The 15247-nt window shown below is 46.9% G+C and overlaps 1 protein-coding gene across 1 annotated transcript in view; it reads right to left on the minus strand.

Moving 5' to 3' along the window:
* The window catches only part of FBH1 (F-box DNA helicase 1), a 40451-nt gene that overhangs the window by 23997 nt on the left and 1207 nt on the right, over positions 1–15247 (minus strand). Inside the window, exons 2-6 of the mRNA XM_040061431.2 lie at positions 13892–14060; positions 13017–13245; positions 10802–10889; positions 10123–10209; positions 2243–2379 (exon numbers count right to left, since the gene is read on the minus strand). Coding sequence (XP_039917365.1) covers positions 2243–2379; positions 10123–10209; positions 10802–10889; positions 13017–13245; positions 13892–14060 — 710 coding nt within the window. The remainder of the gene's footprint in view (positions 1–2242; positions 2380–10122; positions 10210–10801; positions 10890–13016; positions 13246–13891; positions 14061–15247) is intronic.

The following is a 15247-nucleotide window of genomic DNA, read 5'->3' on the forward strand; positions in this document are numbered from 1 at the left end:
GAGGTTGGATCCATCTCCTCTCCAAGAAATTGATGCATCCAGGGGCTTCCCTTGGAATCTCAGGACACCATCAAGGGTCTCCCTTCCCTTCCCCTCTCTTTCCTCTCCCCGTTTTCCAGAAAAATCCCTCGGGATGGATTCTGAGGGTCCCAAATCCCAGAATCCTGAAGCGGTTTGGGTGGGAAGGGAGCTCAGAGCTCGTTCCAGGGATAATTCCACGATCCCAGGCTGCTCCAATCCTTCCTTGGACATTCCAGAGATCCAGGGAATGATCCACAGCTGCTCTGGCAATCCCAGCCCAGGCAGGAATTCCTTCCCAAGATCCCAAATCTCCCCTTCTCCAATCCCAATCCATTCCCCATGTCCTGTCCTTGTCCCCAGCCCCTCTGCAGCTCTCCTGGAATGTTCTGGAAGCTCTCCCTGGATCCTTCCCTTCTCCAGGAGAACATTCCCAGCTCTCCCAGCCCAGCTCCAGAGCCTGAGGTTGGATCCATCTCCTCTCCAAGAAATTGATGCACCCAGGGGCTGCACTTGGAATCTCAGGACACCATCAAGGGTCTCCCTTCCCTTCCCCTCTCTTTCCTCTCCCCATTTTCCAGAAAAATCCCTCGGGATGGATTCTGAGGGTCCCAAATCCCAGAATCCTGAAGCGGTTTGGGTGGGAAGGGAGCTCAGAGCTCATTCCAGGGATAATTCCATGATCCCAGGCTGCTCCAAGCCCCAATGTCCAATGTGGCCTTGGACATTCCAGGGATCCAGGGAATGATCCACAGCTGCTCTGGGAATTGCAGCCCAGGCAGGAATTCCTTCCCAAGATCTCAAATCTTCCCTTTTCCAATCCCAATCCATTCCCTGTGTCCTGTCCCTCCAGGCCTTGTCCCCAGCCCCTCTGCAGCTCTCCCGGAGCCCCTTCAGGCCCTGGAATGTTCTGGAAGCTCTCCCTGCATCCTTCCCTTCTCCAGGAGAACATTCCCAGCTCTCCCAGCCCGGCTCCAGAGCCTGAGGTTGGATCCATCTCCTCTCCAAGAAATTGATGCATCCAGGGGCTTCACTTGGAATCTCAGGACACCATCAAGGGTCTCCCTTCCCTTCCCCTCTCTTTCCTCTCCCCATTTTCCAGAAAAATCCCTCGGGATGGATTCGGAGTGTCCCAAATCCCAGAATCCTGAAGCGGTTTGGGTGGGAAGGGAGCTCAGAGCTCATTCCAGGGATAATTCCATGATCCCAGGCTGCTCCAAGCCCCAATGTCCAATGTGGCCTTGGACATTCCAGGGATCCAGGGAATGATCCACAGCTGCTCTGGGAATTGCAGCCCAGGCAGGAATTCCTTCCCAAGATCTCAAATCTTCCCTTTTCCAATCCCAATCCATTCCCTGTGTCCTGTCCCTCCAGGCCTTGTCCCCAGCCCCTCTGCAGCTCTCCCGGAGCCCCTTCAGGCCCTGGAATGTTCTGGAAGCTCTCCCTGCATCCTTCCCTTCTCCAGGAGAACATTCCCAGCTCTCCCAGCCCGGCTCCAGAGCCTGAGGTTGGATCCATCTCCTCTCCAAGAAATTGATGCATCCAGGGGCTTCACTTGGAATCTCAGGACACCATCAAGGGTCTCCCTTCCCTTCCCCTCTCTTTCCTCTCCCCATTTTCCAGAAAAATCCCTCGGGATGGATTCGGAGTGTCCCAAATCCCAGAATCCTGAAGCGGTTTGGGTGGGAAGGGAGCTCAGAGCTCATTCCAGGGATAATTCCATGATCCCAGGCTGCTCCAAGCCCCAATGTCCAATGTGGCCTTGGACATTCCAGGGATCCAGGGAATGATCCACAGCTGCTCTGGGAATTGCAGCCCGGGCAGGAATTCCTTCCCAAGATCCCATCCAGCGCTGCCCTCTGGCACTGGGAGCCATTCCCTGTGTCCTGTCCCTCCAGGCCTTGTCCCCAGCCCCTCTGCAGCTCTCCTGGAGTTCCTTCAGGCCCTGGAACGTTCTGGAAGCTCTCCCTGCATCCTTCCCTTCTCCAGGTGAGCACCCCCAGCTCTCCCAGCAGCTCCGCGTCCTGCTGCTGTTGGATCCCACAGCTGGATGCAGCATTCCAGATGTGCTCCCTTTTAAAAAAAAAAAGGCCTTTCTCCTCCCAGCTCCCACTTTTCCCTCACTAAAATCCCACAAGTTCTGGATTCCCCAAAAACAAATCCCCTCCCCGGTGCCAGATTTTCCACGGATTTGGGATTTATCCACAGAAAACGCCGCCCTCACCTGGGTCAGGAAGTACAGGTGCGTGTGGGGCACCGTGTAGAGGGTGTTGACGGCCCCTCGGAAGGTGTAGATCTGCTGGTGAGGGTCTCCCACCAGGATTTTCCCGCATTTCTGGGATTGCACGATATCCACGATGGCTGGGGACAGGACAAAAAATATATAAATTGGATGGTGAGGAAGAACCTTCTGGAAAGGCGAGGGAAAAACTCAGTTCGGATCATGAGGGAAGAATCTGCGACAGTCCCAGGGAAAGCTCGGTTTGGATCATGAGGGAAGGACGTGCTTCAAACCCAGTGAAAGGTCGGTTTAAAAATGTTAAACCTGAGGGGAAAATTTGTTTAAATTCCCATTATTTTGGTTAAGATTCTTCCAGCACGTTCCTGAGCACGTGGAAATCTCCTCTGGAGTGGGACTGGAGCTCCAGGCCTGGAATAATGAACCTGAACCTGACCCAAACTCAGTGAAAGCTCGGTTTGGATCACGAGGGAAGGACGCGCTTCAAACCCAGTGAAAGGTCGGTTAAAAAATGTTACACCCGAGGGGAAAATTTGTTTAAAATCCAAATATTGAGGTTAAGATACTTCCACCACATTCCTGAGCACCTGGAAATCTCCTCTGGAGCGGGATTGGAGCTCCAGCTCCTGGAATAACTGAACCTGAACCTGACCCAAACCCACTGAAAGGTTGGTTAAAAATGTTAAATCTGAGGTGAAAATTTGTTTAAAATCTGAGTATTTTGGTTAAGATTCCTCCACCACGTTCCTGAGCACCTGGAAATCTTCTCTGGAGTGGGACTGGAGCTCCAGCTCCTGGAATAACTGAACCTGAACCTGAACCTGAACCAGACCCTGTGAAAGCTCAGTTAAAAATATTAAACCTGAGGGGAAAAATTGTTTAAATTCCCATTACTTTGGTTAAGATACTTCCACCACGTTCCTGAGCACCTGGAAATCTCCTCTGGAGTGGGATTGGAGCTCCAGCTCCTGGAATAATGAACCTGAACCTGACCCAATCCCAGGGAAAGCTCGGTCTGGATCAGGAGGGAAGGACGCGCTTCAAACCCAGTGAAAGGTCGGTTAAAAAATGTTAAACCTGAGGGGAAAATTTGTTTAAATTCCCATTATTTTGGTTAAGATTCTTCCAGCACGTTCCTGAGCACCTGGAAATCCCCTCTGGAGTGGGATTGGAGCTCCAGCTCCTGGAATAATGAACCTGAACCTGAACCTGACCCAAACCCAGTGAAAGCTAAGTTAAAATGTTAAACCTGAGGGGAAAATTTGTTTAAATTCCCATTATTTTGGTTAAGATTCTTCCACCACGTTCCTGAGCACCTGGAAATCTCCTCTGGAGTGGGATTGGAGCTCCAGCTCCTGGAATAATGAACCTGAACCTGACCCAAACCCAGTGAAAGTTGAAAGCTCGGTTAAAAATATTAAACCTGAGGGGAAAATTTGTTTAAATTCCCATTATTTTGGTTAAGATACTTTCACCACATTCCTGAGCACCTGGAAATTCCTTTGGAAGTGGGATTGGAGTGGGCCTGGAATAACTGAACCTGAACCTGACCCTGAACCTGACCCAAACCCAGTGAAAGGTCGGTTTAAAATGTTAAACCTGAGGGGAAAATTTGTTTAAATTCCCATTATTTTGGTTAAGATTCCTCCATCACGTTCCTGAGCACCTGGAAATCCCCTCTGGAGTGGGATTGGAGCTCCAGCTCCTGGAATAATGAACCTGAACCTGACCCAAACTCAGTGAAAGGTTGGTTAGAAAATGTTAAACCTGAGGGGAAAAATTGTTTAAATTCGCATTATTTTGGTTAAGATTCTTCCAGCACGTTCCTGAGCACGTGGAAGTCCCCTCTGGAGTGGGATTGGAGCTCCAGGCCTGGAATAACTGAACCTGAACCTGACCCAATCCCAGTGAAAGTTCGGTCTGGATCATGAGGGAAGGACGTGCTTCAAACCCATTGAAAGGTCGGTTAAAAAATGTTAAACCTGAGGGGAAAATTTGTTTAAATTCCCATTATTTTGGTTAAGATTCTTCCAGCACGTTCCTGAGCACGTTGGAAATCCCCTCTGGAGTGGGATTGGAGCTCCAGGCCTGGAATAATGAACCTGAACCTGAACCCGAACCTGACCCAAACCCAAACCCAGTGAAAGCTCGGTTAAAAATGTCAAACCTGAGGGGAAAATTTGTTTAAAATCCAAATATTGAGGTTAAGATTCTCCCACCACATTCCTGAGCACGTGGAAATCCCCACTGGAGTGGGATTGGAGCTCCAGCTCCTGGAATAATGAACCTGAACCTGACCCTGACCCTGACCCAAACCCAGTGAAAGCTAAGTTAAAATGTTAAACCTGAGGGGAAAATTTGTTTAAATTCCCATTATTTTGGTTAAGATTCCTCCACCACGTTCCTGAACACCTGGAAATCTCCTCTGGAGTGGGACTGGAGCTCCCGGCCTGGAATAATGAACCTGAACCTGACCCAATCCCAGGGAAAGCTCAGTCTGGATCATGAGGGGAGAACGTGCTTCAAACCCAGTGAAAGGTAGGTTTAAAATGTTAAACCTGAGGGGAAAATTTGTTTAAAATCCAAATATTGAGGTTAAGATTCTCCCACCACATTCCTGAGCACGTGGAAATCCCCTCTGGAGTGAGATTGGAGCTCCAGCTCCTGGAAAAATGAACCTGAACCTGAACCTGACCCAAACCCAGTCAAAGCTAAGTTTAAAAACTTAAATCTGAGGGGAAAACTTGTTTAAAATCTGAGTATTTTGGTTAAGATACTTTCACCACATTCCTGAGCACCTGGAAATCCCTTTGGAAGTGGGATTGGAGCTCCAGCTCCTGGAATAATGAACCTGAACCTGAACCTGAACCTGAACCTGAACCAGACCCAGTGAAAGCTCAGTTAAAAATATTAAACCTGAGGGGAAAATTTATTTAAATTCCCATTATTTTGGTTAAGATACTTTCACCACATTCCTGAGCAACTGGAAATCCCTTTGGAAGTGGGATTGGAGCTCCAGGCCGGGAATAACTGAACCTGAACCTGAACCTGAACCTGAACCTGAGCCTGAGCCTGAACCTGAACCTGAGCCTGAGCCTGAGCCTGAACCTGATCCAGACCCAAACCCAGTGAAAGCTCGGTTAAAAAATGTTAAACCTGAGGGGAAAATTTGTTTAAAATCCAAATATTGAGGTTAAGATTCTCCCACCACATTCCTGAGCACGTGGAAATCCCCTCTGGAGTGGGATTGGAGCTCCAGGCCTGGAATAATGAACCTGAACCTGAACCTGACCCAAACCCAGTGAAAGCTAAGTTAAAATGTTAAACCTGAGGGGAAAATTTGTTTAAATTCCCATTATTTTGGTTAAGATTCCTCCACCACGTTCCTGAGCACCTGGAAATCCCCTCTGGAGTGGGATTGGAGCTCCAGCTCCTGGAATAATGAACCTGAACCTGAACCTGAACCTGAACCTGAACCTGAACCTGAACCTGAACCAGACCCAGTGAAAGTTCAGTTAAAAATATTAAACCTGAGGGGAAAATTTATTCAAATTCCCGTTATTTTGGTTAAGATACTTTCACCACATTCCTGAGCACCTGGAAATCCCTTTGGAAGTGGGATTGGAGCTCCAGGCCGGGAATAACTGAACCTGAACCTGAACCTGACCCAAACCCAGTGAAAGCTCAGTTAAAAATGTTAAACCTGAGGGGAAAATTTGTTTAAATTCCTATTATTTCAGTTGAGATTCTTCCACCACGTTCCTGAGCACCTGGAAATCCTCTCTGGAGTGGGACTGGAGCTCCAGGCCTGGAATAACTGAACCTGAACCTGAACCTGAGCCTGAACCTGAACCTGAACCTGAACCTGACCCAAACCCAGTGAAAGCTCGGTTAAATATGTTAAACCTGAGGGGAAAATTTGTTTAAAATCCAAATATTGAGGTTAAGATTCTCCCACCACGTTCCTGAGCACCTGGAAATCCCCTCTGGAGTTGGATTGGAGCTCCAGCTCCTGGAATAATGAACCTGAACCTGAACCTGACCCAAACCCAGTGGAAGCTAAGTTAAAATGCTAAACCTGAGGGGAAAATTTGTTTAAATTCCCATTATTTCAGTTGAGATTCTTCCACCACGTTCCTGAGCACCTGGAAAACCCCTCTGGAAGTGGGATTGGAGCTCCAGCTCCTGGAATAATGAACCTGAACCTGAAACTGAACCTGAACCTGACCCAAACCCAGGGAAAGCTAAGTTAAAATGTTAAACCTGAGGGGAAAATTTGTTTAAATTCTCATTATTTTGGTTAAGATTCCTCCACCACGTTCCTGAGCACCTGGAAATCCCCTCTGGAGTGGGACTGGAGCTCCAGGCCTGGAATAACTGAACCTGAACCTGAACCTGACCTAAACCCAGTGAAAGCTCCATTAAAAATGTTAAACCTGAGGGGAAAATTTGTTTAAATTCCCATTATTTTGGTTAAGATTCCTCCACCACGTTCCTGAGCACCTGGAAATCTCTGGAAGTGGGATTGGAGCTCCAGCTCCTGGAATAATGAACCTGAACCTGAACCTGACCCAATCCCAGTGAAAGCTCGGTTAAAAATGTTAAACCTGAGGGGAAAATTTGTTTAAATTCCCATTATTTTGGTTAAGATACTTTCACCACGTTCCTGAGCACGTGGAAATCTCCTCTGGAGTGGGACTGGAGCTCCAGCTCCTGGAATAACTGAACCTGAACCTGAACCTGACCCAAACCCAGTGAAAGCTCGGTTAAAAATGTTAAACCTGAGGGGAAAATTTGTTTAAATTCCCATTATTTTGGTTAAGATACTTTCACCACGTTCCTGAGCACGTGGAAATCTCCTCTGGAGTGGGACTGGAGCTCCAGCTCCTGGAATAATGAACCTGAATCTGAACCTGAACCTGACCCAAACCCAGTCAAAGCTAAGTTTAAAAACTTAAATCTGAGGGGAAAACTTGTTTAAAATCTGAGTATTTTGGGTAAGATTCTTCTACCACGTTCCTGAGCACCTGGAAATCCCCTCTGGAGTGGGATTGGAGCTCCAGCTCCTGGAATAACTGAACCTGAACCTGAACCTGAACCTGAACCTGAGCCTGAACCTGAGCCTGAGCCTGAACCTGATCCAGACCCAAACCCATTGAAAGGTCGGTTAAAAATGTTAAACCTGAGGGGAAAATTTGTTTAAATTCCCATTATTTTGGTTAAGATTCCTCCACCACGTTCCTGAGCACGTGGAAATCTCCTCTGGAGTGGGATTGGAGCACCAGCTCCTGGAATAACTGAACCTGAACCTGACCCAATCGCAGTGAAAGCTCGGTTTGGATCACGAGGGAAGGACGCGCTTCAAACCCAGTGAAAAGTCGGTTTAAAATGTTAAATCTGAGGGGAAAATCTGTTTAAAATCCAAATATTGAGGTTAAGATTATCCCACCACATTCCTGAGCACCTGGAAATCCTCTCTGGAGTGGGATTGGAGCTCCAGCTCCTGGAATAATGAACCTGAACCTGAACCTGACCCAAACCCAGTGAAAGCTCGGTCTGGATCATGAGGGAAGGACGTGCTTCAAACCCAGTGAAAGCTAAGTTAAAATGTTAAACCTGAGGGGTAAATTTCTTTAAAATCTGAGTATTTTGGTTAAGATTCCTCCACCACGTTCCTGAGCTCATGGAAATCCCCTCTGGAGTGGGATTGGAGCTCCAGCTCCTGGAATAATGAACCTGAACCTGAACCTGAACCTGAACCTGACCCTGAACCTGAAACTGAACCTGACCCAAACCCAGTGAAAGCTCGGTTAAAAATGTTAAACCTGAGGGGAAAATTTGTTTAAATTCCCATTATTTCAGTTAAGATTCTTCCACCACGTTCCTGAGCACATGGAAATCCCTTTGGAATTGGGATTGGAGCTCCAGGCCTGGAATAATGAACCTGAACCTGAACCTGACCCAAACTCAGTGAAAGCTCGGTCTGGATCATGAGGGGAGAACGTGCTTCAAACCCAGTGAAAGGTCGGTTTAAAATGTTAAACCTGAGGGGAGAATTTGTTTAAATTCTCATTATTTTGGTTAAGATTCCTCCACCACGTTCCTGAGCACGTGGAAATCCCCTCTGGACTGGGATTGGAGCTCCAGGCCTGGAATAATGAACCTGAACCTGACCCAAACTCAGTGAAAGCTAAGTTAAAATGTTAAACCTGAGGGGAAAATTTGTTTAAATTCCCATTATTTCAGTTGAGATTCTTCTACCACGTTCCTGAGCACCTGGAAATTCCTTTGGAAGTGAGATTGGAGCTCCCGGCCTGGAATAATGAACCTGAACCTGACCCAAACCCAGTGAAAGCTCGGTCTGGATCATGAGGGGAGAACGTGCTTCAAACCCAGTGAAAGGTCGGTTTGAAATGTTAAACCGGAGGGGAAAATTTGTTTAAATTCCCATTATTTTGGTTAAGATACTTTCACCACGTTCCTGAGCACGTGGAAATCTCCTCTGGAGTGGGACTGGAGCTCCAGCTCCTGGAATAATGAACCTGAACCTGACCCAAACCCAGTGAAAGTTGTAAGCTCGGTTAAAAATATCAAACCTGAGGGGAAAATTTGTTTAAATTCCCATTATTTTGGTTAAGATACTTTCACCACATTCCTGAGCACCTGGAAATTCCTTTGGAAGTGGGACTGGAGTGGGCCTGGAATAACTGAACCTGAACCTGAACCTGAACCTGACCCAAACCCATTGAAAGCTCGGTTTAAAATGTTAAACCTGAGGGGAAAATTTGTTTAAATTCCCATTATTTTGGTTAAGATTCCTCCACCATGTTCCTGAGCACGTGGAAATCTCCGGAGTGGGATTGGAGCTCCAGCTCCTGGAATAATGAACCTGAACCTGACCCAAACCCAGTGAAAGCTCGGTTTGGATCACGAGGGAAGGACGTGCTTCAAACCCAGTGAAAGGTCGGTTAAAAAATGTTAAACCTGAAGGCAAAATTTGTTTAAATTCCCATTATTTTGGTTAAGATTCTTCCAGCACGTTCCTGAGCATGTGGAAATCTCCTCCGGAGTGGGATTGGAGCTCCAGCTCCTAGAATAATGAACCTGAACCTGAACCTGAACCTGAAACTGAACCTGAACCTGACCCAAACCCAGGGAAAGCTAAGTTAAAATGTTAAACCTGAGGGGAAAATTTGTTTAAATTCCCATTATTTTGGTTAAGATTCCTCCACCACGTTCCTGAGCACCTGGAAATCCTCTCTGGAAGTGGGACTGGAGCTCCAGGCCTGGAATAATGAACCTGAACCTGACCCAGTCCCAGTGAAAGCTCGGTCTGGATCATGAGGGAAGGACGTGCTTCAAACCCAGTGAAAGCCTGGTTTAAAATGTTAAACCTGACGGGAAAATTTGTTTAAATTCCCATTATTTTGGTTAAGATTCCTCCATCACGTTCCTGAGCACCTGGAAATCTCCTCTGGAGTGGGACTGGAGCTCTAGCTCCTCGAATAATGAACCTGAACCTGACCCAAACCCAGTGAAAGCTAAGTTAAAATGTTAAACCTGAGGGGAAAATTTGTTTAAATTCCCATTATTTCAGTTGAGATTCTTCCACCATGTTCCTGAGCACCTGGAAATCCCTTTGGAAGTGGGATTGGAGCTCCAGCTCCTGGAATAATGAACCTGAACCTGAAACTGAACCTGAACCTGACCCAAACCCAGGGAAAGCTAAGTTAAAAATGTTAAACCTGAGGGGAAAATTTGTTTAAATTTGCATTATTTTGGTTAAGATTCCTCCACCACGTTCCTGAGCACCTGGAAATCCCCTCTGGAGTGGGACTGGAGCTCCAGCTCCTGGAATAACTCACCTGGAGTGCAATCCTGGGCTTCGTCCACAAAAATGGCGTCGAATCCTGAGAGCTGGGGCTTGCTGAGCTGCCAAAGTTTTAAATATCCTGAAGGGGGAAAAAAAAAAAATCAGGAATTTCACGGAGAGAGGAATTCCCTCAGCATAAAGCACCGGGATCTTTTAAAACAAATCCCTTTTTTTATTTTTTATTTTGCTGGTTTGTGACATTTCCGGCCTCGCTTCCTGCTTGGAATTTCCAGGGCGTTCGGAAGAGTGGCAAAAAAAAAAATCTGTCTCTCTTGGCAGGCAAAATTTGATGATTTCAAACTTCTTAATGCCCACCAAAAAATTCCAAGGAAAAGCTTTTTCCCAGTTTTCTCCGACGCTACCCAGAGGAAAGGACGGGCTGGAAGGAACTTGCAACTTTTTGGGATTGATTTTTAGCTACGGATGAAAAAAGGGAATATCTTTAAAACCTGCACGTTTTTATCCTAGCGGGAGCAGAAATTCATTGGGTGCATTTTTAAGAGATGAAAAATTGAGCCAGAGGGATATTCCCTGGGGAGCCAGAGGCAGGGAAAAAAGGGATTTTTCTCCTTCTGGATGCTCAGCCAGAAGTAGGAATAATAAATCCATTGATTTTTTTTTTTCCACTACCAAATCCCTTTTTCCCTGAGGGATTTTCCATCTTTTTTTACCGTCACAAGTCATCTTGTATTTCTTCTCTGCGTCTCCATCCAGCTTCTTCATGTTGCGCCAAATCTCCCTGGCCTCTTCCACGCTGATCTAAAAGGGGAAAAAAAGAAGGATTGGGATAAAAGTCGTGGGATAAAAATAAAATCATGGAATGGTTTGGGCTGGAAAGGGCCTCAAAGTCCATCCAGTCCCACCCCATCCATGGGCAGGGACATTTTCCTCTATCCCAGGTTGCTCCAACCTGGTCTTGGACAACTCCAGGGATTCAGGGGCAGCCACAGCTTCTCTGGGAATTCCAGCCCAGCCCCTCCCAGCCAATATCCCAATATCCCAACATCCCAATATCCCAACATCCCAGTATTGCAATATCCCAGTATCCCAATATCCCAACATCCCAGTATCCCAATACCCCAGTATCCCAACATCCCAATATCCCAATCCCAGTATCCCAATATCCCAACATCCCAGTATCCCAACATCCCAGTATCCCAATATCCCAGTATCCCAACATCCCAATATCCCAATCCCAGTATCCCAATATCCCAGTATCCCAGTATCCCAACATCCCAGTATCCCAATATCCCAACATCCCAGTATCCCAACATCCCAATATCCCAATCCCAGTATCCCAATATCCCAGTATCCCAGTATCCCAGTATCCCAATATCCCAATATCCCAGTATCCCAATATCGCAGTATCCCAACATCCCAATATCCCAGTATCCAAATATCCCAATATCCCAGTATCCCAATATTCCAGTATCCCAATATCCCAGTATCCCAATATCCCAACGTCCCAATATCCCAGTATCCCAATATCCCAGTATCCCAATATCCCAGTATCCCAATATCCCAATATCCCAGTATCCCAGTATCCCAATATCCCAATATCCCAGTATCCCAGTATCCCAATATCCCAGTATCCCAATATCGCAGTATCCCAATATCCCAATATCCCAATATCCCAGTATCCCAATATCCCAATATCCCAGTATCCCAATATCCCAATATCCCAATATCCCAGTATCCCAGTATCCCAATATCCCAGTATCCCAGTATCCCAATATCCCAATATCCCAATATCCCAGTATCCCAATATCCCAGTATCCCAGTATCCCAATATCCCAATATCCCAGTATCCCAGTATCCCAATATCCCAGTATCCCAATATCCCAGTATCCAATCCATCCTTTGCTTCCTCTTCCCAAACTTTGATTCCTCTTCCCAATCTTTGATTTCTCCTCCCAATCTTTGATTTCTCCTCCCAATGTTTAATTTCTTTTTTCTCAATCGTTGATTCCTCCTCCCAATCTTTGATTCCTCCTCCCAATCTTTGATTCCTCTTTCCAATCTTTGATTTCTCTTCCCAATCTTTGATTCCTCTTCCCAATCTTTGATTCCTCTTCCCAAATTTTGATTCCTCTTCCCAAATTTTGATTCCTCTTCCCAGTCTTTGATTCCTCTTCCCAATCTTTGATTTCCCTTCCCAATCTTTGATTCCTCTTCCCAATCTTTGATTCCTCCTCCCAATCTTTGATTTCCCTTCCCAATCTTTGATTTCTCTTCCCAATCTTTGATTCCTCTTCCCAATCTTTGATTTCCCTTCCCAATCTTTGATTCCTCCTCCCAGTCTTTGATTTCTCTTCCCAATCTTTGATTCCTCCTCCCAATCTTTGATTTCCCTTCCCAATCTTTGATTTCTCTTCCCAATCTTTGATTCCTCTTCCCAATCTTTGATTTCCCTTCCCAATCTTTGATTCCTCTTCCCAATCTTTGATTCCTCCTCCCAATCTTTGATTCCTCCTCCCAATCTTTGATTTCTCTTCCCAATCTTTGATTCCTCCTCCCGATTTTTTGATTCCTCTTCCCAATTTTTTGATTCCTCCTCCCAATTCCTTTGGAATGTTGCTTCCAGCCTCTGCTTTCTTCCAAAGCTCAGAGGATTGACCCCAACCCCTTCTCTGGCTGAAGGATTCCCCAACCCCAATCCTTCTTCCCAAATTTCAGCCGAACACGGGAAGATCCCCACCAAACAACATTTTGGGAAGGGGGAATGAACACAAATTATTTTCAAAAATCATGGAATGGTTTGGAATGGAAGAGACCTCAAAGCCCATCCAGTCCCACCCCATCCACGAGACATTTCCCACAGTCCAAGGATTTCTCCAGGCCCCATCCAACCTTGGAAAATCCCGAGGCTCCATCCCAAAAACTCACTCTCTTCTCCTCTCGGCTCACGAGCTGCATCTGCCTGTGAGTGTTTTTGAACCACAGGGGCGTGTGCTCCTCACAGATCTCCTCATCTGAGGAGGAAAAGAAATTTTCCAAGGTCTGGGACACCGTTTTCCCTCTCACAAACAGGGATTGGCCCTCCCTGCAACGCAGGAGGAAGCTGATGGAAAAAACGGACATCTTGGAGAAGTTCAGCTTGCCCTTCTCTTTGTAGCTGTGCCAGAGGTGATAAAAAGACAAAGAAAATGTTAAAACACGCGGAAATCCCCTTTTTTGTCTGTGCTATCCCTGGAAAAAGCTTGGGTTTTAGATCCCAATTCATCCTAATAATGGAATATCCTCAAATCTGCACAGGTTTGTCCTGGCGGAAGCGCAGATTTGTTGATTTGGTACATTTTAGAGATGGAAAATTGAGCCCATTCTTGGAATTCCAGAACCAGGGAACGGGATTTCCCTCTTTTTCCAGGTCATGGCTGGTTTTCCTTCCCATCCCCAGCTGAAATGTGCCAGAATTGGACAGAAATTGGGTCAGGGTAAGGAAATTATCCTCACCCTTATCCTCAGGATAAGGAAATTGATCCTCTGCTCAGCGCTTGGAGGGGTTGTAGCATTCCAGTGGAAATGGGAAGCGGGAAAACCTCATTCCCAATGAATTCCCACCTCCCTGGGAGGAGCTCCTTGGCTTTGAGGTGCTCCCCTGGATGCTAAAATCCCCGGAGCGTCCATTTGGAAACCACAAATGACAAAGTTTTCCCCTCATTATTTGCACTGCCTCAAATTTCCGGAGGTTTCCTTCAAAACCCCTTCCCTTTCCTCGTCCTTTCCCTGCTTCCCCGAAGGAATTTCAATTCCCCACTCACTATCTCCCGACGCTTCCATAAGCCAAGGAGTGGAAGGTCTTGCACGTGACATTCCTTGGAAAAACATTCTTCCCTTTCTCTGCCACCGCTTTGTTAAAAGCCAGGTAAAGGAATTTCAGCTCCGGGAATTTCTCCGCGTACTTGACCAAGGTCGAGGTTTTCCCTGTGCCTGGGGAGGAAAATAAGAAAGAAAATATCCACAGCCAGGAATAAATTATTCCATTTTTTTTTTTTTTACACTTCCCTCTCCTGCTGTCCCAACTCCATTATTCCACTTCACTCCAGATTTCAGAGAATCAGGGAATTATTTAGGTTGGAAAATTTCTTTAAGGTCAAGCCCAACCACTCCCAGCACTTCCAAGGCCGTCCACGTCCTCAAGTTCCACATCCACAGGGATTTTAAATCCCTCCAGGAATGGGGGCTCCACCCCTGCCTGGGCAGCTGGGCCAGGGCTGGATAAGCTTTGCATGGAGGAATTTTCCCTAAAATCCAACCTCAACCTTCCCTGGCACAGCTTTAGGAACTGCCCGCTCCAGCCTGGATCCCTTTATTCCATATGGGGTCATTCCTTCAGGAGCTGTTCCCTTTATTCCATGGGCTCATTCCTTCAGGAACTGCTCCCTTTATTCCATGGGCTCATTCCTTCAGGAACTGTTCCCTTTATTCCATGGGCTCATTCCTTCAGGAACTGCTCCCTTTATTCCATGGGCTCATTCCTTCAGGAGCTGCTCCAGCCTGGATCCCTGTGGGGTCACAAATCCCACCAGGAATCTGCTCCAGCCTGGATCCCTTTATTCCATGGGCTCATCCCTTCAGGAGCTGCTCCAGCCTGGATCCCTTTATTCCATGGGCTCATTCCTTCAGGAGCTGCTCCAGCCTGGATCCCTTTATTCCATGGGCTCATTCCTTCAGGAACTGCTCCAGCCTGGATCCCTGTGGGGTCACAGATCCCACCAGGAATCTGCTCCAGCCTGGATCCCTTTATTCCATGGGCTCATTCCTTCAGGAACTGTTCCCTTTATTCCATGGGCTCATTCCTTCAGGAGCTGCTCCAGCCTGGATTCCTTTATTCCATGGAGTCATTCCTTCAGGAGCTGCTCCAGCCTGGATCCCTTTATTCCATGGGCTCATTCCTTCAGGAACTGCTCCAGCCTGGATCCCTTTATTCCATGGGCTCATTCCTTCAGGAACTGCTCCAGCCTGGATCCCTTTATTCCATGGGCTCATTCCTTCAGGAACTGCTCCAGCCTGGATCCCTTTATTCCATGGGCTCATCCCTTCAGGAACTGTTCCCTTTATTCCATGGGCTCATTCCTTCAGGAGCTGCTCCAGCCTGGATCCCTTTATTCCAATGG

This window comes from Hirundo rustica, chromosome 4 (genome assembly GCF_015227805.2).
Source record: "Hirundo rustica isolate bHirRus1 chromosome 4, bHirRus1.pri.v3, whole genome shotgun sequence".
NCBI lineage: Eukaryota > Metazoa > Chordata > Aves > Passeriformes > Hirundinidae > Hirundo > Hirundo rustica.